Source organism: Notolepis coatsorum, assembly GCF_963971535.1.
Source record: "Notolepis coatsorum genome assembly, chromosome: 11".
NCBI lineage: Eukaryota > Metazoa > Chordata > Actinopteri > Aulopiformes > Paralepididae > Notolepis > Notolepis coatsorum.
This window is the reverse complement of record NC_140175.1, coordinates 94104477-94128371: the sequence shown is the minus strand read 5'-3', so window position 1 is coordinate 94128371 and position 23895 is coordinate 94104477. Positions and strand designations below refer to the sequence as shown.

General features: G+C 44.3%; 1 protein-coding gene across 2 annotated transcripts; it reads left to right on the top strand.

The window, feature by feature from the left end:
- Window positions 1-18676: 18676 nt before the first annotated feature.
- LOC311236407 (dnaJ homolog subfamily B member 5) lies at window positions 18677-23895 on the top strand (the record flags this gene model as incomplete). Of its 2 annotated transcripts, none has more annotated exons than XM_084324082.1 (4): window positions 18677-18781; window positions 20450-20708; window positions 21862-22457; window positions 23662-23895. In XM_084324082.1, 4 exons carry the CDS (start codon window positions 18677-18679, stop codon window positions 23893-23895), a joined length of 1194 nt encoding a protein of 397 aa, XP_084180208.1. The 2 variants fall into 2 exon arrangements, with proteins under 2 accessions (XP_084180208.1, XP_084180207.1); XM_084324081.1 differs by having other exon boundaries at window positions 18677-18784.

The following is a 23895-nucleotide window of genomic DNA, read 5'->3' as shown; positions in this document are numbered from 1 at the left end:
GTGTGTGTGTGTGTGTGTGTGTGTGTGTGTGTGTGTGTGTGTGTGTGTGTGTGTGTGTGTGTGTGTGTGTGTGTGATTGTGTGTGTGTGCGTGTGGTTGTGTGTGTGTGTCTGTTTGTGTGTGTGTGTGTGTGTGCGTGTGTGTGTGCGTGTGTGCGTGTGGTTGTGTGTGTGTGTGTGTGTGTGTGTGTGTGATTGTGTGTCTGTATGTGTGTGTGTGATTGTGTGTGTGATTGTGTGTGTGTGTGTGTGTGTGTGTGTGTGTGTGTGTGTGTGTGTGTGTGTGTGTGTGTGTGTGTGTGTGTGTGTGTGTGTGTGTGTGTGTGTGTGTGTGTGTGTGTGTGTGTGTGTGTGTGTGTGTGTGTGTGTGTGTGTGAGAGAGAGTCAAGGAAAGATGGCTCAAGGCCAAGCACACTGAGGGTATGTCTGTTCCCGTGGGCAGAGAGATATCTTGCTGTGAAAGAACCTATTCTGATCCACTGTTCTGGCAGCGTCCAGGGTGTGTTATGTATGAGCTGTGACGCTCCCGGCTCTGCACAACCTACCCAAATTTGTCTGCCATTTCCTGTGGGAATGAATGGAGAATCCACTGGAAGCTCCCCAGCCCACCATTGGCTGAGCTCTGCTTCATGAAGGAGGAAGTGCTGCCATGTATGTATGTAGCCTCTCTCTGACACGGTTTTCCATATCCATAGCTGCCTGCTTGCTGCCAAGTTTCCCCGTGTTTCATAATCTTGTAGTATACGCACCACCGCATGAGCTCTGTATAACGGACCGGGAGATGCTAAGTGCTGATCATACATCTAAAAAGGGAGATCCCCCCCTTGAACGGCCCTTCTAAGGTTTTTCCCCTCCACATTGGCTGTGGTGCTTTTTTCCTATTGCTAGGTTTTTTGTGAGTTTTTCCTTACCTTCGCGTGGGGGATGTCTGGGAGTGTTGGATTAATTTTATTTATTTATTTTACGTTTTATTTTGGATTTCCTGGTGTTTTTGTCTTTGTTCTTGATTTATTGTGATGTTTCTTCTTGACTTGTTTAAAGAAGACGTGTCCGGCCCATGGGGACATTAACGTTAGGTTATGTATATAACCAAGTTCTGTGAATGCTAGTGACGCTCAGCGTCATATTGCATAAATCTCGCTTCAGTGGATTTACACTGAATACATTTCAAAATGTACCTTTACATGCCAGCATTCATCTGGCCACACCCCCATCCGCTTACCTACATAAGCGGGGGTGGGACCACACACTCATCTCCTTCCCAACAAATTTCACCACAATGAAAAATCAAGGGCCGCAACGGCGTCTAGACGCTGAGCGTCACTAGCATTCACAGAACTTGGTTATATACATAACCTAACGTTCTGTTTCATGCTAGCTGCCGCTCAGCATCATATTGCATAGCAGGAGCTGAGCGGGAGCTAGAAGCTCGACAAATGAACCCCGCTGAGGCCCCCCACAACCATCAGACCGGGGAGGACCGAGCCCCCCCGACCCTCCCTAATGGAGGATACCCCCCCTATTGGAGGTTCACGGGAGGGCGACGGATCCGACCGTGCGAAGAGACACTCAAGCAACTCAACGCACAGGGTGAGCAGACCGTGGCTTGACCCCACGACTACACACACGCACAACCCGCATGCCACCCGGGAACGAACGGAAGGAACAACCTCGTTACTGCCCCCAGAAATCACAGGGTCAAGAGCAAACCCAACCCCGTGGCAAGGCCGTAGCAGCGGAGCGCGAAGGAAGACCCAGACCCACTGAAGGGACTGGATCCCCTGGAAAACAGGGGCCCGGAGAGGTCAATGACGCCAGGCATCAAGACCCCACCAGGTGGTCACTTAGTGACACCGACCCCCACATCGCCAGCGTATTCGGATAAGGCCCCTCCAAGAGCGGGCCCTTTCCCCCCAATAGCACACCGCCTGGCACACTGACCCTGCAGAACAGGCAGTCAGCATGGCCGTAAGCACACAAAAAAGGTTAACCAACGGAAGCAGGCAGCGCACCGGGGAAACCAGGCAACAGGTAACCTGAGCCTGGAGCACTGCGGACGAGACAGGCGCCAAAGGAGTCAGCTGAAACAGCCCCCCCGGCGGAAGGGGCGTATGCTGGCGTTGTTGCATGACAAAGCCTCCATTAAAAAAAAACCACCCAGAGGGGTTGAGGCAGAGAAGGCTGACATGATTGGCAGACGTCATGAACGTGCAGGGGCACACTCAACCGGGTAACCCGGGAGTTGACTCTGCTCCAACACACCAGGGAACCAACCGTTCCTATAACCCCTCAAGAAAAAACTCCAAAACACACCTGCGGGCATACACTGGCTATACCGCAGTACAAGTGTTTCAGTTTTCAAAAAAGGGTTATCCCAGGCCTACGGTATCAACGAAACTTTACTTCGGACCGGGCCCGGCGGCACGGGAAGCACAGGGTTACCAGAGGAGGTCCAAGACCACCCCAACAGCCCCCTCTTCGCCATGCGTGAGAGAGGAGCGAAGAAAAGAGAACCAGCCCTAAGCACACCGCACTTGGTATTCCCAGGCGGTCTCCCAACCAAGTACTAACCAGGACCGAACCTGCGTAGCGTCCGAGATCGAACGAGATCGGGCGTGTACAGGTTGGCATGGCCGTAAGCCATTACGATAGTGCAGAGTACAATATGTACCCAACAAAGGGTCTCCATAGCGCCTAACCCTGTGACACCCGGACCGACCTGGCATTTTTCCCCCCGAAAAAAGCACAAGTCCCTCAGGGTACCAGAACAGCAGATCTGCATCCCCGGCGGACAACGGGTTAACTGACCTGGACCAGCGTGACCAGACCAGTCCCGTGTCCTAACCACGCCGACATGCCCACTCCAGGAGAGGGGGTAGGTATGCGTGTCGATCTAAAACATGAAAAGAGGGTGCCACCCAGACGGTCCCCATTTAGACCATGCTCAGTGGCCCACCCCAAGGGCGTGAGACCCCTCTACCTATGTTCAGATCTATTCCGTTAACATCCCCCAGATATGAACGAGAATTCATCGAGACAACCTAGTAAACTGGCGCTCGGAAGAGACAAAACTCCATCCCAGTTGCCCTATAAAAACGCTGTTTTAACAAGCAACCAAGGCGCACTTAGCCCCTGTGTGATTCTGTCACAGAAACACACCTGAGCCAGCACTATGTATGCGTCGACTCGAGACCCAAACACATCAATGGATAGTCTAGCAAGACACCAAACATTGTTCCTCCAAGTCGCCTGGGAGAACGACACGGAGCCGTCGTGCTTCATGTACCTTCCTCTTTTTATTCAAAAAAGAAAGAACACAGACTGACATGAATCCCTCGTGACGCCGCTGGGGGTAAAAATTGTTTACATTTTTACATCCCACCACCCTCCCATAGGGAGGAGACGGAAATCCCCAGAGAGACTTCCCACGCGAGCTGTATAGATTGCAAAGAATATATTGCAACATTGAGCCATGTAAAATTTTGGGTTAGGGCTCTCCGAGGAGGAGGCACTGAACCAATACACACTCAATAATCGAATTGAATCGAATACACACACAATAGAGCAGGACTCCTTTTTGAAGTTCTACTCACCTTGACAATCTGAGGAGGAGGCTCTGAACTCTGAGGAGGCTCCCTCACAGGGAAGGAGAGTCCTAACTCACAGAAGGCCCGAGTAGGAGCTTCGTGAGGAGGAGCCCTGACCACTCCCTGAAACAGATCCATCATATGGACCTGAACAGCTCACGGAAGTCTTACCAACAGAGACGCGCACAGTGACGTACTCTATGGCGGGGGAATTTCTGCGGTGCACACGCCCAATATTCCAGGGCGTGGGACCAGGAAACTCCCCCCCCCTCTTACCCTGTAACGTGCCGAACAGCAACGTGACAGGAACCTTGAAGGACAGGAGGTTGTAACCCCTGCCCATCAAAAGGGGAGGAAAGGATTACCAGTTCACCCAGGGCGGCTACGTGGCGTAGTGGGCAAGGCGCTCGCCACGAAATCTGGAGACGCTGGGCTTGCCTGTTCGAGCCCAGCGCTCCACATTTGCTTTCAGTTTAGCTGGTCGTCCGTACTAATACACATTGGCCGTATTAGGGGGTGGGAAACTGATGGGTGGGGATCGGGCGTTGTGGACAGCGACTCCTACAGGTCGGTTGGTGCGCCTGCGCAGTAGAATCAGGAAGTGTCGGGGGCAGCGTGAGCCTCCCACGCGTTACTCCTCGCCACTGAGAGATCGAGCTGCGCAGGTGAAAAGATGCGACTGCTGTTACCTCAAGTACCGGAGGGGACTTGTGCTATGTATGACTTAGTCCACATTGCAGCCGGCTTGTGGGAGGCAAGAAACAGCGTTCGTGACAGGGGAGGGTTGAATTGGATGATACGAAATTGGGATGGGAGAAAATATAGAAAATGGGAGAAAAAGTGGATAAAAAAAAAAAGGATTACCAGTTCACCCCTTTACGACCCCACACCCATGATACGATGTAATGACAAAAAAGAGCATGACACAGTCACAGTCAGCTACATGAAGTGTCTAACAGCTTCACACAGCTCATGTGCTAAACTGCTATCTGATTTTTACTAAGGAAAAAACACAGAATAGAGAGGGCCCCCTTAAGAGCCCCGGTACCAGACTTACACATGTGCTTCTGTGGCCAACCTAACCCAGTTGTAGATCACAAGACACACACAACCCTTTATCACCACAAAAAATGGCAAATACACTCTACAGAGGAACGCCGTTTTTCATAATGAGAGAATACACAATTCTCGATTAGTATCGGCCACAGGCCTTGCTAAGCACACACGAAAAGTGACCAAACAATCTTTTCTTTAGGAAAATATAGTTTCTCAAGCGCTTTTAGCACAACCCCAGCAACCAAGCTAAGGGTTACATCGTATCCCACAACACAGTGACACAATATATTGTAAACAACATGTCTGAGAGGAGGGTGGGGAAGTCCCCAGGGAACCGGGGGGAACACCCCTCCTACCTTACCCTTAATACGGCCAGTTGAACAGGTAAACCTGTTAATATGTGAACACACTGTTCATTGGCATTACAGGCTGAGAAAATAATTCATTCTTCACTCATATGTCACTAAGCATAGCTTTATAGGTTAATTTAACCCCCTTAGTTGTGAGTACACGGTACATGAACACACATGATGTTTCTCAACACAACAAACCAGATCATTTTTACATATGTAACAAAAACCCCGATTTGCATGGAGAAGCTAATACCAGTGACAAGACAATTCACACACAACTTGCGTCGTATCCTAAATGTATTGCAGCAACACCCGTTTTGGAAAACATCGTTATTACAAAACATTAGAAGGGAAGGAAGAAGATGCGTTTTAAGGTCTGGTCAGGACCTTTCCTACCGTGAGCGCAGACCACGCAAACTGCAGTCTGGCTAACAGGGCACCGATAGTAAACACAGCATTCCTGTGTTGATGACACGGGCAGCGTCGCTGCTCCACCCCGCCGCTACGGTTCTCCTTGTTGACGCAGTCCTCGCCGGCCGGGCTCCCGGTAGGTTCGACTAACATCCTCTGTCAAAGATGACGTCGTAGTCAGAGTGTTTAAAGCATGTTATAGTCTCAGAACGTTCAACAGTGTAGCATTAAGCTAACAGCCGATCGGCTGATAGCCACAAGCTAACGTATACCAGCCTGGTAAACACAGCGAGCTAACGCTGCAGCTAACAGCTGCGCGGCTAACAGGTAGGCCACAACTAGCACGCAAGCTAAGCAGCTATCACCTGAACTTGTACACAAACGATATAACAAGCCACACTTCCGACAGGCCGCCGTCTGAAACCCTCCTCACCTTTAAGAGAGAAGAGAAAAAGAGATGTCAACACAGTTTACAACGGTGATTTTACCAGACATCCGGCGGAGTCAGCACAAGTCCCATCTGAGTTGCAGCCGACTTGAACATGGATCTTCCGATAACGAACATCCATGCCCACATTTCCTCGTTAGGGTATACTCTCATTTGTATATGAAAGATGGGGCCTACACGGTGACAGAGAAGCATCCACTCGTCCAGAGAATCCTGGGATCACCAGTTCCTGGTCGTGGCCCACTAGTTGACTATAATGGGCTTCAAACCAAGATCCTCCGCCGTCGCCTAAGAAGCTGAACAGAGGACCCTAATCTGGGGCCGGTTTTCGTAAACATTGTCAGCTAGCCCCCATAGCACTAACAGACAAGTGGTGCTCGCAAGCAAACATTACTCACCCAGGCTTGAAAACCAAAAGTCCCTCACAACAGACTTCCACAGTCCAGCTGCATAGCAGGAGGGTCGAACCCATCCAGGCGCAGCAAAGGAAGACTGCAGTTTGGGGAGTATATTAGCGACGCGAGCCCCTAATACGAAAAACCGGTGGAGGTTTTAGAATGATCATCATCTTCCAGACACTCCAGTGACGAAGACAATATCGCCGTATTTTCTCGAAAAAATAGTGAGAGAGAAAATAAAGATATGATGTCAACGTATCTCCTTGTTCTTCCTTTCCTCAGAGTAAATATTTTTCTCCATGTCAAGTGGCATGTGAGCAGCACGTAGCTTGTGGATGAAATTTGAGAAGGAGATGAGTGTGTGGTCCCACCCCTGCTTATGTAGGTAAGCGGATGGGGGTGTGACCAGATGAATGCTGGCATGTAAAGGTACATTTAGAAATGTATTCAGTGTAAATCCACTGAAGCGAGATTTATGCAATATGACACTGAGCGGCAGCTAGCATGAAACAGAACGTGTGTTGTCGGGCCTTACAAATCAATTTGATTTGATTTGATTTAACATACACAATCTCACACACCACACAATGATTGAACTAGTTACGCTGCTGGCCAGTATGACTTACTAGTGTCTTCATACCTGTATCACTGTGTACAGTACTGTAGGCTACTGTATCACTGTACATATTCATACTACAACCATGTACATGCATGTGATTAGCACTATTACTCAGTAGTGCTAATTTATATATTTTATACCCAGTTTAATCACCTGTACATTGTATATTACTATTGCATATTAGTTACATTTGCACTCTGACTGGTTGGATGCCAAACTTCTTTTCACTGTACTGTACTTGTGCTGTATAATGACAATTACATTTTAATCTAATTGAATGTCATCTAATCTAATGATTTCCATAAACTAATTGTAAACTGTATGATAATTTGTTATTGCTGGAAAGCTACATTTCTAATTAAACGACATCTCTATAAATACACAGAGATCACTGGAGCTCTCTGATGTGACCCTCCCCCAGTTTCAATAGCCTATTCTTGCCTGTCCTCTCCTGGACCCTCGTTACCAGTAGGGTTTCTGTCAGGGGCACATGTAGGTAACATAAGATAAGATAAGATAAGATAAGATAAGTTAAGATAAGATAAGATAAGATAAGATAAGATAAGATAAGATAAGATAAGATAAGATAAGATAAGATAAGATAAGATAAGATAAGATATTCCTTTATTGATCCCCTTGGGGAAATTCAGGCATCATAGCAGCATGGGGGAGGGGGGAGGGGAGGTACAGGTACATGATACAGGTTATACAATTATAGTACAGTGGAGAAGTAAAACATTTAAATAGAATAAAAAAAGTGTAGCAATATAACAATATAATTAACTCTGGGTATGTGTATGCGCATATGGGCAAGTAGGCAGTATAAATAGGTCAAGGTGCAGATGAGGGTATATATTATGCCCTCTCAGTTATATTTGCCCTACAATAAATATAGTTACAATAATATAATAATATAATATCAATATCTAATATAATATATATATGTTGCCATTAAACAACTCTACATGTCGGATACTTCTGCGACCCTAACACTTTAAAGGACGTGTAAGAGGACTGTGTCAGAGATGTGTTTGAAGCCGTGAAACCTATGAAGAAGATTTTTTATGGTTTTTATTTGAACTTTTTCCAAAAGTAACCTACCAAATTCGATGCCACACTCTGAATTTAAAGAATTATAAGATTGTCTTCGATGCTTAAAGGGGAATGCCACCCATTTTAAGAATCTGCATATTAGATTGCACCCCAGATGTAAGCCACCAAGAACACATGTCTGCAATCATTCGAATAGTCGAATTCAATGACATGATGCCAGAAATCAAGGAACATTTCATTGGTTCTCTTCTGGCAGACAAAAGCACTGGTGAAGGTTTGGCAAAACCTCATACTCAAAAAGTTAAATGAACACAATCTCCCATTTGGTAACTGCAGAGGTCAGGCTCACTGGTACCAAAAAACGTGACCACATTACAACAGTCCTGGCTTCACTCCACTGGCTCCCCGTCCGTTTCCACATTGATTTTTAATTACTGCTGACTGTTTTTAAAGCTTTAAATGGGCTGGCTCCATTATACCTTGCTGAGCTCCTGCGCCACCACACCCCATCCAGAGCCCTAAGGTCTGCTGACCAGCTGCTGCTGGAGGTGCCCAGGACCAGGCTCAAAACTAGGGGAGACAGAGCCTTCGCTGCTGCTGCCCCTCTGCTCTGGAACAGCCCCCCCCCCCCACATTAGATCTGCCCAGAGCCTAGAGGCTTTTAAATTGCTGCTTAAAACGCACCTTTTTTCCCTGACCTTTGACCAGAGTTAGCCTGCCACCTGTACATTACGTTTGCTGTTACTCTGGACTTTTTATCTATTTTTCTTGTCTCTTTTATATTGCACCTTGCTCTTGTTTTCTTAGTGTACTATACCTTCTTCTGTCATTTTTGTGTATTTTATTTGTTACTGCATTGTGTGTTTGTTTTTTATTGTGTCCTACACTGTAAGAAAGAAAGCTGCAAGAAAATGGTAAATGTCTGGCATCAATGGTTTCCAAATACTTACTGTCAAATTACAGTAAAATCAAATAAATTTACAGATTACAACCTTTATTTAATGGTTAATATTTTGATAAAAGGTAATTTACTGTATTTGTATGGCATTTACACTTAAAGTAGAAAAACAAAAGTAATCTGTACAATAATACAGTGAATTTCCCTGTGAAAAAACATAGATTTTGTACAGTGTACCTGTAAAGCACTTTGGTTGGCTTTTCGTCATTATGTAAATGTACTACATAAATAAAGCTGACTTGACTTGACTTATGATAACGCAGCAAACATGCGTGGGAAACACAAGGGTGTACAGTACAGACTCATGTCCCAGAGCCTTTTGTTGTGCCTTGCGGGGCATTATACTCTGAAAAAAACCTGTTTCGATCAGTGTGAAGTCCTTCACAGATGCGTTAAAGAGGTTAGAGGTGACATTCTTTAACACTGTTGTAGATGTGGCCAAATCGTCTATTGAGGTGAAAGACATGTTCAGTGCTGAACCACTTTACCAATCTGACACTTGATGATGTGCCGTCAACTCAGTGTGAGACACCTAGTGCTGCTCTAACAACTGAACTAGCCCAGTTAACCCTTTCACTACCACACTACAGAAAGCTTAACCATTTCACTACCACATTACACAGTTAACCCTATCACTGCCACACGACAAAGAGTTAACCCTTTCACTACCACACTACCGAAGGTTAACCTTCGGTAGTGTGGTGGTGAAAGGGTTAACAAACTTACCACAATTGCCTTCACCCAATATGTCCCTGCTGAATTTGCTATCATTCATTCACACCCAGCATTTGAAAGAGGTTTACCCCAATCTCTGGACAGCTCTTCGTATTGTGTTAACCCTACCAGTAACTGTAGCCAGTGCAGAGAGGAGCTTTTCGAAGCTAAAACTAATTAAAACGTACTTACGATCCACAATGTCCCAGGAGTGTCTCATTGGGACCGCAATGGAAATAAGTCTAAGGACTTTTTTGCACTATCTTGATCCTTTTTATACTGTATGCACCTGTGTATTGTATTTTATTATGTCAAATAAAATCAATCAATCAATGATTTTGCTGCAATGAAGTCAATATCTAAAACATACTTTACTGTGAGCTATACTGGGAACTCTACTGAGAACTATACACTGAGCAGAGAAATATTATACTGAGAAATGGCTACTGTGAGTTATACTGAGAATAATTGAATAAATATAGACTACATGAGTTATACTGAGAATTTAATAAATATAGGCTACTGTGAGTTATACTGAGAAGAAGTGAATAAATATAGACTACTGTGAGTTATACTAAGACGAATTGAAGAAATATAGGCTGCTGTGAGTTATACTAAGAAATATACTGTGATTTATGTTGAGAAATGTACTGTGAGTTATACTGAGAAATATACTGTGATTTTATTTATATTGAGAAATATACTGAGAACTATACTGTGATTTATACTGAGAACTATACTGTGATTTATACTTAGAAATAGACAGTGATTTATATTGAGAAATATGCTGTGAGATATACTGCCAAATATACGTATATATATACTATAAATAAAATATATATTTTTTAAACATTGTTGCATGTCCGATTTAATTTGTATTATTATTTGTTAGTAACATGCAGAACAATGCTGTCGCAAGTGTTGCATTCCCTAATGAAGACGGACAGGAGCACTTGGATGGGATTATATTAGATTACATTAGATTATGTTAGGTTAGATTAGATTACATTAGATTAGATTCAAATGTATTGTCATCATACAGCACAAGTACAGTACAATGAAAATAAGTTTGCCATCCAACCAGAGTGCAAATGTGACAGTAAAGTGCGCTAGTAACATACAATGTACAGGTGATTAAACTGGGTATAAAATGTATGAATTAGTACTATTTGTGATGATTGTAGTTGTGTTCCTTTGTGGGCTTCCCCTTCCCTTCTCTGTTAGCTCCTCCCCTACAGCATGACAGGGGGGCATGGCTGGCGAGGTGGCACACCGGCTTTCACTCATCTCATCCAACTCCCAGACAATAAAACCCTGGTTTGATCTCCACTACAGTGCCAGATAATTCCATCTCGTCGGTAGAGTAACCAGTGCTGAACCAGCATTCCCAGGCCCAGCACGCCCAAATCCAATTAAAATAATCTAAAAATGGCTGCCAAACCTTGAAACATTTCTGGGTAGAGCCCCTGGTGGAATATAAGTCTCCCAAGTTTTAGGTGTGCCATCACATCTTCGACCCAGCGTCAATGTGATGGAGGAATGGCTGGCCAGACTCGGGATAATGATGGGCATGACCAGAACATATGGCAGAGTGTGGCTGGAGGCTGATGGCACCTGGAGCAGGTCGGATTGACATCCGGCTAGATCTCGGCAAGTCTGCTCTTAGAGAGGTGTAGTCTATGGAATACCTTGAATTTGAGTAATCCATGTCTGATGCAGACAGATGATGAATGTATTCTTTTAATTGCCAATTGCCAAGAATCGTCAGGGATTTCAAGTCCCATATCCTTCCCCCATGACTCCCTGATACGGTCCAGTGATGGGGATGCCATCTCTTGGATATCCCTGTATAGTGAACTCACTATCCTCTTTTGTTTGGGGTCTCCCTCCAGCCACTTATCAAGCCACCTATCCGGTTGAAGTACAGGAAAAGAAGCAAAACATTTCTTAACAAAACCCTGCACCTGTAAATATCTGAAAAAATGTGAGCGGGGAATGTCATACCCGCCTACCAACTGTTCAAAGGACATAAACAGCCCTTCTTTAAACAGGTCCTTCACCCGCTTTAGCCCCTTTTACGGCCCATGTCTTGAATGATGCATCCGTGAGTGAGGGTGTAAAAAGTGCATTAGATACAATTGGGAGACAGGGTGAAGCTTGTTTTTTATTTAAAGTGAGTCCTAAACTGTGCCCATAGACGGAGTGAGCCAATCACCATGGGGTTATTTGTGAGGCGCTTTTTACTGAGTGGCAGTGGAGCGCACACTAATGAGGATAGTGATACCGGATGAGCGGAGTGTTGTTCCATGTCAACCCACACCATTCCCCCTCCCCCATATGATGCAGCCATCCAATATGCCAGTTTATGGATGTTTGCCACTCAATAGTATTGCAAAAAATTTGGGAGTGGTAATCCTCCATCCTCTTTTGGTATTTCCAAGAATGCCCTTCTAATACGCGGGTGGTCTTATTTCAAATAAAGGCTAAGATGAATTTGTCTAATTCTTTGGAAAAAGATTTGGGGATAAAAACGGGCACCGTTTGAAACAAAAATAGGAACCTGGGCATAATTGTCATCTTGATTGAGTTAATCCTGCCAGCTAGTGATAGGGGAAGTGTTGACCAGCGAGCAAGATCTTGTTTAGCCTTATCCAGGGCTGGTTTAAGGTTTAGCTTAAATAAGTCACTATATTTGCGTGTCACAGTCACTCCCAGGTATCTGAAAGACTCAGAAATTATCTTCAATGGATACGCCCCGAACGACATCCTTTGAGCTAAATCATTAGCCGGAAACAACAAGCTCAAAATTAAGAGGTTAATTTTGTATCCTGAGAACATGCCAAAATGTTTGATAATATCCAGTGCTTTCGGGATGGAAACATGGGGATCGGACAGGTACAGGATCAGGTCATCTGCATAAAGTGATAGTGTATGTGTTTGGCTGCTCCTATCAATACCTGCGAGGCCCGCATCGCTCCTCAGAGCGACCGCCAGTGGTTCAATGGTGAGATCAAACAATAGGGGACTCAATCCGCAACCCTGTCTAGTGCCCCTCCCTATCTGAAAGTATTTGGAAATAGTCTTATTGGTTCGGACCGAGGCCTGTGGTGAAACATACAAGACCCTAATCCAAGCGCGGAAAGTGGGACCGAACCCAAACCTCTCTAAAGTTGTGAAAAGATATTCATATTCGATGCGATCAAATGCTTTCTGAGCATCGAGAGATAACAAACCTCTGCCGTGGGCGGGGCTTCAGGAGAGTATATGATATTGAACAGAAGGTCTTTTCCTTTTTTAAGAAGGACTGAAATTGTGGCCTGAGTTATTGTGGATGGCAGTGACTCCCGTTCCAATGCCTCTGCATATACATCTTTTAAAATAGGAATTCGTTTGACTCAATTTTACTTCCTGATAGCTCGATCAATTTCAGCCAGAGAGATATTGCGGTCAAGATCAGACCTATCCTGGTCACTTAAGGTCAGCAACTCAAGATCATCGAGAAACTGAGCCATCTGTATATCCTCACTCTTCTCAGAGGTGTAAAGGTCCTCATAGATCTTCTTAAATTGGTTGTTAATGATTTTTTGATTGGTGGCTAATCCATCTGAAGTGTCAATCTCCGCAATAAGTCTGGCCTCTGCAGACTGCAATTTGCTGGCTCATTCCCCATGTTCATAAAACTCCTCGCAAGATTTAAGATAGCGCTCCTCCACTGCCCCAGAAGACAGGATGTCAAATTCTGTCTGCAGAGTAATTGTCTCCTTGTAGAGGTCAGCGGATGGTGAGTGTTTATGGTCAATGGACCTCATTCACCAACATTGTCTTAAGATTTCTCTTACGACAACCTCCTTGGAAGGTCGTAAGAGAAAGCAGATGACAATTTTTGCATACAGACATGCCCATCCAGCTCATTATAATGCGAGGGCCGTGTGCAAAACAAGGGTCAGCATTGCCCTGTATTCATCAGTGCACCCCCCTGAAGCGCTTTGCGACGGATCAAAATTTGATTAGATTCAAATGCATTATCATCCTACAATACGGATGATACATACATAGTGGATTAGACTGTAGTAATATTCCATATTTATACCGTCTTGTTGCGCGCTCCGGGCCATCTGCCGCAGTGCGTGCACACACACACACACACACACACACACACACACACACACTGCATAGTCTACGTGCGTAATGAATGAACAGTAGGCTTATATTATTCTAATGACTTGTTTTATTAGATTGCAGATACTGTGCTCTGCCCTATAGTAGCTACAGTATACTAGTAGACTACAGTACAGTACACATCTTAGCGTGACATCTTAAGGCTGCCACAGAGTCGGGCGTGAGTGGACTGGACTCCACAGAGGTCCGCAGGCGGACTGTTCATTCATTACACACGTAGGCTATACAGTGTGCGTGCGTGTGTGTGCTTGTGTGCGTGTGTGTGTGCACTGAACAGGTGGCCAGGAGTGTGCAACAAGATGGTATAAATATGGAATATTAATACAGTCTATTACACTATAGCTATATCCACATGATTAGGTTTAGTTCTTATTTATTTATCCACTGTCATTTGCAGTGTTGGTGTAGTGTTTTTATTTATTTTCGGACGTCACGATGCCTCTTGAGGCACGACTGTAAATGTACAATGTAAATATTTATTATTATTATGACTCTTTAATTCCAAGGATGTCTGTAGAGTTGACATGAACACAATCACCATGATTCCTCCCAAATAAAGCCCTTAAGAACATGGCACACACCAGTCTGTCCGACTTACGACTGCTCTTCAACGCTCCTAAATCCTGCTCTTAGTTAAGACCGAATCCAGGAGAAGGGACCATTCGTGAATCCCAAAATCGTCCGAAGATTTCTTAAGTGGAAGTCGGTTCATTGAGGCGTGTTGAGCGTCTCTTATTCAGACCGGCATTAAAATCTATTATCTGGCCCGCAAGTATGCTTTCATTGCTTCCCAGAAATTACAGTGGCTCGTGTCCGGATGTTTGTTAGTTTCCATGAAAAAATCTATTTGGAAGTTGATAAAATCAACAAACTCTTCATTCGAGTTCAGCCACCATATTCGTTGCGGGGGTTCATTATTTGGAAAGCCCAGTGCCATTGTAACTGGGCCTTGATCTGAGATAACTGGTCTCATTCACCAAGGACTTACGACAAAAAGGGCTTTCTCTTAGGGCCATTTGAGACCTTTTCGGGCAGATTTTGGAATTCAACAACCGTCCCAATAAAACACATATAATTAATATTATATTATAATATATTGTCTATATTCATGTCTTGCCCGAAAAGGTCCCAAATGGCCCTAAGAGAAAGCCCTTTTTGTCGTAAGTCCATTGGAGAATGAGATAGAGTCACTCTCACAATCGCTTGACTTAAGGAATGAGAGGAGCCTCATGTCCACTAGAAGATAATCAATCCTGCTATAGGACTGATGTGCTGCTGAGAAGAAGCTATATTGTCTGGACCCCGGGTGTTTGTACCTCCATGTGTCAATCACTCCATATGCCTGTAGAAAATCATTAATAGTCTCTGCTGATTTACTCAATGTTCCAGGTGTTGTTCTGGATCTGTCCAGCAGATCTATCAACTATTTGGATCTTCTGTCCTGCAATAAAGACATCTGGTTCTCTGTGCACTTTGTTTGTTTTTGTAAAGAACATTGCAACCGTTTTAGTGTTGTTGAGTTGTAACTAATCAGATGTTTTAACCATGGCTCTCGTGAGTTGTGCAGCTGCATCAGAGTGGCCTTACCTTTCACAAAAATTATGGTGTCATCGGCATACATAATTACTTCACAGTCTTGACATACAGATGGTAGATTGTTTATGTATAGACTGAAGAATATGGATCGAGCCTTGGGGTACCCCTGTACTAAGGTCTTTGAATGCAGAGATTGAGTTCCGGATTTTGACACACTTGAGTTTGAGCAGAAAGATATGATTTGAACCAGACAGATGAAAACTCAGAAAAGTTAAATTGACTAAACTTTAGATCGCAAAATATTATGATTGACTGTGTCAAAAGCTTTCCATAAATCCAAGAAAACAGCACCAACAACCCCGCCCCCCTTCATTAGGGTCTTAATCCTTTCAATGAAGTAGACAGTTACAGTTCCCACAGAGTGATTGGCCCTGAAACCGTGTTGCATTGGATGTAGGAGCTAATTAGTATTTAGATGAGAGATCAATTGTTTCAATAATCTTAGACATGATGGGTAGTATACTTATTGGTCTATAGTTTGATGTAGATTCAGGGTCACCCCTTTTGTAAATGGGCACAACAACAGTAGGTTTCCAATGTTCTGGGAAACTTCCTTCAATCCTGGATAAGGAAATATTAGTGATGTGAGCAATCTGTGTCAGTAGACAGCCAAGATCTTTGATCATAGCAGAGACATCTACATGTCTTTAGACCATTTAGGTTTTAATGAATCAATCACTTTCGATACTTGAGATTCTGTCACACTTTTCAGGTTGAAAATGGCTACATCTGGGTTTGGGGCCTCAATGCTATGTTGTTGCTGTAAAGGAAAACTGCTAGCAATGATTCTACAAAGTAGCCATTCAGGGCTTCAGCCACCACAGACGATTTTTGTTTGTTAGAGTACTGTTAATCCTTAATTTGATATGTTTTCTAGCACTATTTTGTCCTGTATTAACTTCTTCATTTGCTGCCAAATTACTTTTGGATTTCCTTTAGAATTTGCTAATATGTCTAGAAAATAATTTGCCTTGGCTTTTCTTATTTCTCTTTTCTTATTTGACTTTATGTGAATTTGCACCTATCAGTTGTTCATTTAGATCTCAGCAATGCTTTTAGGGCCTGATCACATTCTCTCATCACTTGGAATATAGTTTTATTTATCCATGGAAGAGATGCCATTTTAGTTTTGCTTAGGGATTTCACAGAGTATATAACTGTATATACCATATATATATATATATATATATATATATATATATATATATATATATATATATATATATATATATATATATATATATATATATATATATATATATATATATATATATATATATATATATATATATATATATACTGTCTGAATGTACCTGCATATATGGTATGGTATTCCTGTTTACATACCTGTATACAATATATATCTGTATACATCACTTACCTACTCTTACTAGTTATACCACTGCAGTATCGCTTACTACCATATTGTATGTATACCTGGATCACTGTACATAATAATACTGTAACACTGTACATACATCGGATTAGCATATTTACTCAGTAGTACTCGTTTATATAATATTCCATTTTAATCACCTGTACATTGTATATTACTATTGCACTTTACTGTTACATTTGCACTCTATAGGTAGATGCCAACTTCTTTCCATTATACTGTACTTGTGCTGTATTATGACAATACATTTTGTTCATACTTTACCTTGTTCTTTACCCTTTACACTTATATTTCTTTATTGTCATATATTTTTCTTGTCATTTATATTACCCTCCGGACTCCGAGGAAAGGAACAGTTGTGATTGCATGATCAAGAAAAGAGAGCGGGTTTGAGATACTGTAAGTACATCTTGACACTTATCATAAAGAATTGAAGATCCCTCAAAAGGACCTCAAGTCTGTGCCGAGTCAGATAACACAATGTTCTCCCTGTGCCCCAGGACAGTTCAGTCAGTATGTTCTCCCTGTGCCCCAGGACAGTTCAGTCAATATTTGTGAACACACACCGCTCTCTTCTGAGGCTAGAAATCAGAGAGAGAGAACCCTCCAGTCAGTGATGTCACTGGGATGTAAAATCTAAGGCTTCTCCAGAGACAATGAGTGGGGCTTTGAAATTAAGAGGCCATAACATATTTATGAGATATTAAACCCAAAAGAGGTTTTATATTCTATCTTACTAGAAGATCTGAACCAGAATTAAAAGCTCATTTGGGTGTAAAGACCTCACACACATATTTACAGCCTCATAAAGTCCCATTCAGTGTCTGCCCCATGAAGGGGTATTTGGCATAGCTACTGCTCAAAATATGCCCAAAGCTTGGAGGCTTGTTCTACTGGTCGCAAATGTATGGATAATATCTTAACGTTACACAACTTCTATTCCTAATAACACGGTATAGATTGGACACTGTGTGTGGGCTTCAAAGAGGTGCACAAGCATCTTTTGGGCAGCAGCGTGTCGAAGTGTCCTTGAGCAAGACACTTAACCCCTAACAGCTCCCTAAAAGTTGCATGGTTGCCTCCTCCACGGTCGGTGTGTGAGTGAATGGGTGAATGTGAAGTTGTACAGCGTTTGGATAATTGCATTACTGTATACAAATGCAGTCCATTTGGGTGGTTCACTCTACTTGGGCTGGGCAAAGGTCTGTGTCTATGAATGATAATGATGGTGATGATGAGGAAGATGATGAGGATGATGATGATGATGATGATGATGATGATGATGATGATGATGAGGATGATGATGATGATGATGAGGAAGATGATGAGGATGATGATGATGATGATGATGATGATGAGGCAGGCTTCAGTTAATCTATGTCTGTAACACTTGCACCTGCAGTATTATTATGGTAACTAATAGGCTAAAAGAAAGTAACATTTAGCAGCCTAAATAGCTGGTGCAATAAACAATAAAATAGATCAAATCTTGTTATGTGGTAGTGGGGTCTCCAACTAAGTAATTATTCAGTAAAGGTGATTATCCTAGACCTAGAGGGAAGAGAAAACAGCATTCGAGGAAAACTATACTGTCTGGAGAGAGGGTAGTAGAGTCGTGACTCTCTGGATTCTGGAACTCCGGAAACGAGCCTTGGAAGGAAGGAGCCTTGGAGAAGGAAGGAGACCCGCGTGATCACGGTATTCCCTCCCGTGCGTAGCGGAATGGGCGGGTACGGGGAAAGCTCGGTCACGCTGCGTGGGTGGCGAGAGTGTAGTAAGGAGCTGCCGCCGCGCCAGTATTTATCACAGACCGGCCGCAGAGCAGAGGAGACCACTCAGACAAGACGAGCATTTCAGCACCACCGCGCCGGGACAGCGACACATATATAGCCCTAAAAGCAAAACAGCCATGGTTCTTATCTGGACGCAGTTTGGTATGAAGCACAAAAATGTCAATGTCAAGTGCAAAGTCCGCGTTATGCACCGAGATGACAGCTCGGGGTCCTCTTCATCAGGGGTGAGTTGGACTGATTTTATTTTATTATTATTATTATTATTATTATTATTATTATTATTATTATTATTATTATTATTATTATTATTATTATTATTATTATTATTATTATTATTATTATTATTATTATTATTATTATTATTATTATTATTATTATTATTATTATTATTATTATTATTATTATTATTATTATTATTATTATTATTATTATTATTATTATTATTATTATTATTATTATTATTATTATTATTATTATTATTATTATTATTATTATTATTATTATTATTATTATTATTATTATTATTATTATTATTATTATTATTATTATTATTATTATTATTATTATTAATAATTACATGTTGTACACGTTATCAAGTAGCCCAGGTAACTTTACCAGCTATCTCGTCTTGTTATAGACATACATTAAATGTGTGTATAGTTTAATTATGAAGTTCTGAACAACCAGTGGGGTCTACTCTAGATTCTTTGAGACCCCAAGTGACACATATGATAATTGATGCTGTTACTGTTACATGGGAATGTGTTTCCTAAATGAAAGCGCGCTCCTGTGCGGAGCTGCCTCTATACGTCACAGCCTGCTAAGCATGTTTGACTGAGTGGAACGTCATCCAACTTTGAAAGATCATTTAACGTTCTAATGCAAGGGAATCATGTTTCTTGTAAAGATAAAGACGTTTGCCCATTCATATGATCTGTCCTCTATTTTGAAGTGAAAATGGGAGCTGTGTGTGTGGTTATTATTAATTATACTGTAGCTGTTGCTATAGACCCATTCAAATGCGGGCTGCTCCGTAGAGTCATATCAGCCAATCGCTGCAGAGTATTTCTGTTGTTGGGGGGAAAGGTATTGTACCCCTGACGATGCTCACACACACACACACTGACACAACTATACACACACGCGCACACACACTGACACAACTGCACGCACGCGCACAGATGCATTAAAGTGCAAGGAGGAGAGATAGTGGTGTTGAAGAGAATGTCTTAGGATGGGCTATTTTTCTGCCTTATGGGCTATAATGCTCCCATGTACCCCTGTTCAAATTAACAGGATAGGTGATGTGTCTGTAGTGTTTGATTGATTGATTGATTGATTGAAAACTTTATTAACAGATTGCAGAATGGGTACAATACAGTACGGCTCAATACTGTGGTGCGGCTCAAAGATTTTTAGTGAAAGGGTTAAACTTCTGTAGTGTGGTAGTGAAAGGGTTAACCCTTTGCCGTGTGGCAGTGAAAGGGTTGACATTCTGTATTTGTCGCAGTGAAAGGGTTAACCCTTTGGTAGTGTGGTAGTGAAAGGGTTAAGCAGACATGATATATGACAGTATATAGTGACTCAGCAGTATCCGGGTCTGTCAAATATCACACATCATGGTGGCAGCATGCTTGGGGGGGGGGGGGGGGGGGGCAGTCAGGAGGTGTAATCCTCCTGTGTCCAGGCAGTTCTGCTCTGTCCAGGCTCTACATTCTGTTACAAACAAGTCTGGGGGTTTTGAACGAGGGGATCTATCGGTACAGTATGTGTTTGGAAAAAGAAAGTGGCCTTTGTCTATGTCGGTATGGTTGAATGCAGGGTGTAACAGGAGTGACTGCTTTGCACTTGGCCTCTAACGTGCGGCGTGTGTCTCCCTCTTCCTCCAGGAGAGCAACCGGTCCGAGCCAGAGCTGCCCTGTCTGTCCATCAAGCCCATGGGGAAGGACTTCTACAAGGTCCTGGGCGTCCCGGCCGACTCCAACGAGGACGAGATCAAGAGGGCGTACAGGAAGATGGCCCTGAGGTTTCACCCCGACAAGAACAGCGACGCCGACGCGGAAGACAAGTTCAAGGAGATCGCGGAGGCCTACGAGATCCTGACCGACCCCAAGAAGAGGGGCATCTATGACCAGTACGGAGAGGAAGGTGAGCGAGGGCCCTCTCTTTGTTTTACGATTGCAATTCAAAAATACAAAAAAATAAATAGATTTGAGATTTGCAAAAAAAAGCATTCACACGAGTGAAATTAACAAACTGAAATATCGTCACCTCTGTGCTCGTCGTTACTCTTGGAGTGGCCGGTCCATAGATTAATTATTCATATATATATGCTACAAGAGTGATTCTTGATCACTGAAGTGAGGGTATCCTCCTCACAGCCAAAACGTGTGCGACACAGACCCCGCCGCCGGGGCTGCTGAATTATTTAGACAGAGATCAAAGTATTTTCCTCAACGCTTGAAAGTGCCTGATGTAAATCCAGTGAGCCCTCGAGAAGCGCAGAGCTGAATATGCATGAGTAGAACATGAGAAGGGAGAGAGAGAGAGAGAGAGAGAGAGAGAGAGAGAGAGAGAGAGAGAGAGAGAGAGAGAGAGAGAGAGAGAGCGGTGGGATGAGCAGAATGCAGTATGAGGAGTCAGATACGGGAGGGGATGCTCTGTGTGAATTCCAGTGGAAATGAACTTGGTGAACTGAGGAGTCTCATCATTATTCCTTGTTCTCTCTGTGTCAAACCACGGCATCGGGTGCTATTCCGCATCCGGCCGTCATTATTAAAAGCGCTTCCTTTCCTGTCATGTCTGAAGGTTTGGGTAGGGTGACGGTGACATTGCTTAAGGAACATCCTGCTCCATGTTGGTATCTGTTTAATCCCACTGCATCATGTCAAAGGTGAAGGCCATTCTGTTCAGCTAAATTGTGCAGCTGGCATATGTACGTCGTGGGAGAAGTACGGTATAAAACATCTTGTATTTTGATTTCGGGGCAGCATCTCCTTGGACAGACTGCCTCTATGTACTCTGCGGATGTGCTCTTTGCTGCAGCAAACTTTATTAAACTATACTTTAACTTCTGATTGACTATCAGCCTCTTTGGACTCCTTATTTCGGCGATCTCTGAATTTTAGCCACTACAACACACAAATCAAAAGACAAGACCGTATTGCTCAGTGGAAGTACAGCTCCCTGCCAGTTCTTAGGGAGCATAATGGCGTTAATTGTTGACTGAAGAGACAGAACACAGCATTTGGGTTGTGAACTGAGGTCTCATCGTATCCCTCGTCCTCTCTCCGTGTCATAGGCCTTAAGACCGGCGGCGGAGTATCCATGGCGGGCCACGGTAACAACAACAACACCCAGCACAGTTACCACGGCGATGCCCACGCCACCTTCTCCTCCTTCTTCCGCGGCTCGGAGCGCTTCGACATCTTCTTCGGCCCCGACGGCAACGACCGCGAGGAGGACCTCTTCAACCCCTTCAGCCGCTTCACCTTCAGCCACGTGGGCGGCGGCTCCCACCACGGTGGCCCCACCAACGAGGGGGGCGGCGGGGGGGGGCTGCGCCGGGGCCGGCGCCGTCTGCAGGGCACGGTGGTCATGCACGACCTGCTGGTGACCCTGGAGGAGGTGTTCCACGGCTGCACCAAGCGCATGAAGATCACCCGCAGCCGCCTCAACCCGGACGGCCGCAGCCTGCACTCCGAGGACAAGGTGCTCAACGTGGTGGTGAAGAAGGGCTGGAAGGCCGGCACCAAGATCACCTTCCCCAGGGAGGGGGACGAGACGCCCAACAACACCCCCGCGGACGTCACCTTCGTCCTCAGGGACAAGAAGCACGCCGAGTACAAGAGAGACGGCTCCAACATCGTCTACAAAGCCAAGATCTCCCTCAAAGAGGTGGGTTTTTTGGCGTGTGTGTATGAAATTATCCAACTGGGACTAGTCTATAAGCAGAAACGACAGACATCAGCCACTTACACCCACTCAAGGGAAGGTGCTAATCAGCATCCGGCTGCCTCTTTTAGTCACATAACTCTCCCACCGACCCATTTGTGTTCCAGTATAAACCGACACAAATCAATTCACACACACACACACACCGCATCAAAAGACAAGGCCGCATTGCTCGGCGAAAGTACACCTCCCTGCCAGTTTTTTAGAGAGCGTAATCGGCTTTAATGGTTGATTGAAGACAGGAACACAGCATTTGGGCTGTGAGCCTCTGAGGCCTCTCCCCCGGCCCTCCTGATCCTCCTCCCTCAGCGATCAGAATAGGCTGACGGACCCCCGCAAACACTGGAGCGCAGCAGGCTGCTGCTGACGCCTCTGTTACCTCATCAGAGCGGAGGCTAAATTTAGCTCGGGTGCTAGAGCCACCCCCGCACACGCTCTCCCTCTCTGCCCTACTACAACCAGACTCCTCTGCCTCTATAAGGCAGGCAGGCAGGCAGGCGAGAAGAATGGAAAACAGGAAACGCTGCTTTTAGTGCTTTTCTTTCTCCCATGGCTTTCATTCCAACAAGCCTACGCGTAGATATGTGTGTGGCAGCAGATCACAGGGACATGGGCTTCTTGAAGCACCGCTCCATCTTCCTCTATAGCCCCCTTTCCATCAATTTCTAAAGCACTTTACTCCCACACACAGCCAATATGGAGCAGCAAATAAATCATTATGCACTGTCGGGTGAGTGGGTGGGTGGGTGGGTGGGTGGTGGAGGGGCAGATGCTCCACATTTTCTCTGTGATGTAACATGCCACTTTAGAAAATCGACCCATTATATAAGGCATGTAGGTTCATTTTCTCCAAGTGCCGCTAATTACAGCCATTATGGGGCCTCCCTTTAGAGCACGTTATGAAACAAAAAAAAGGTCTGGTAGAACTAACTTTTCTCTTTCCTCTCTCATATGCTCCACATTTTCTCTGTGATGTAACATGCTACTTTCGAGAATCGACCCGTTATATATAAGGCATGTAGGTTCATTTTCACTAAGTGCCGCTAATTACAGCCATTATGGGGCCTCTCTTTAGAGCACGTTATGAAACCAGAAAAAAGGTCTGGTAGAACTAACTTTTCTCTTTCCTCTCTCCTTCTCCTCCCAGGCTCTGTGTGGCTGTACGGTCGACGTCCCGACCCTCGACAACCGGCTGATGCCGCTGCCATGCAGCGATGTCATCAAACCCGGCGCCATCCGGCGGCTAAGGGGCGAGGGTCTGCCCCACCCCAAGAGCCCCTCCCAACGCGGCGACTTGGTGGTGGAATTCCAGGTGCTCTTCCCCGATAGGATCCCGCCCCAGTCCCGCGAGATAATCAAGCACAGCCTGGCCAAATGCTAA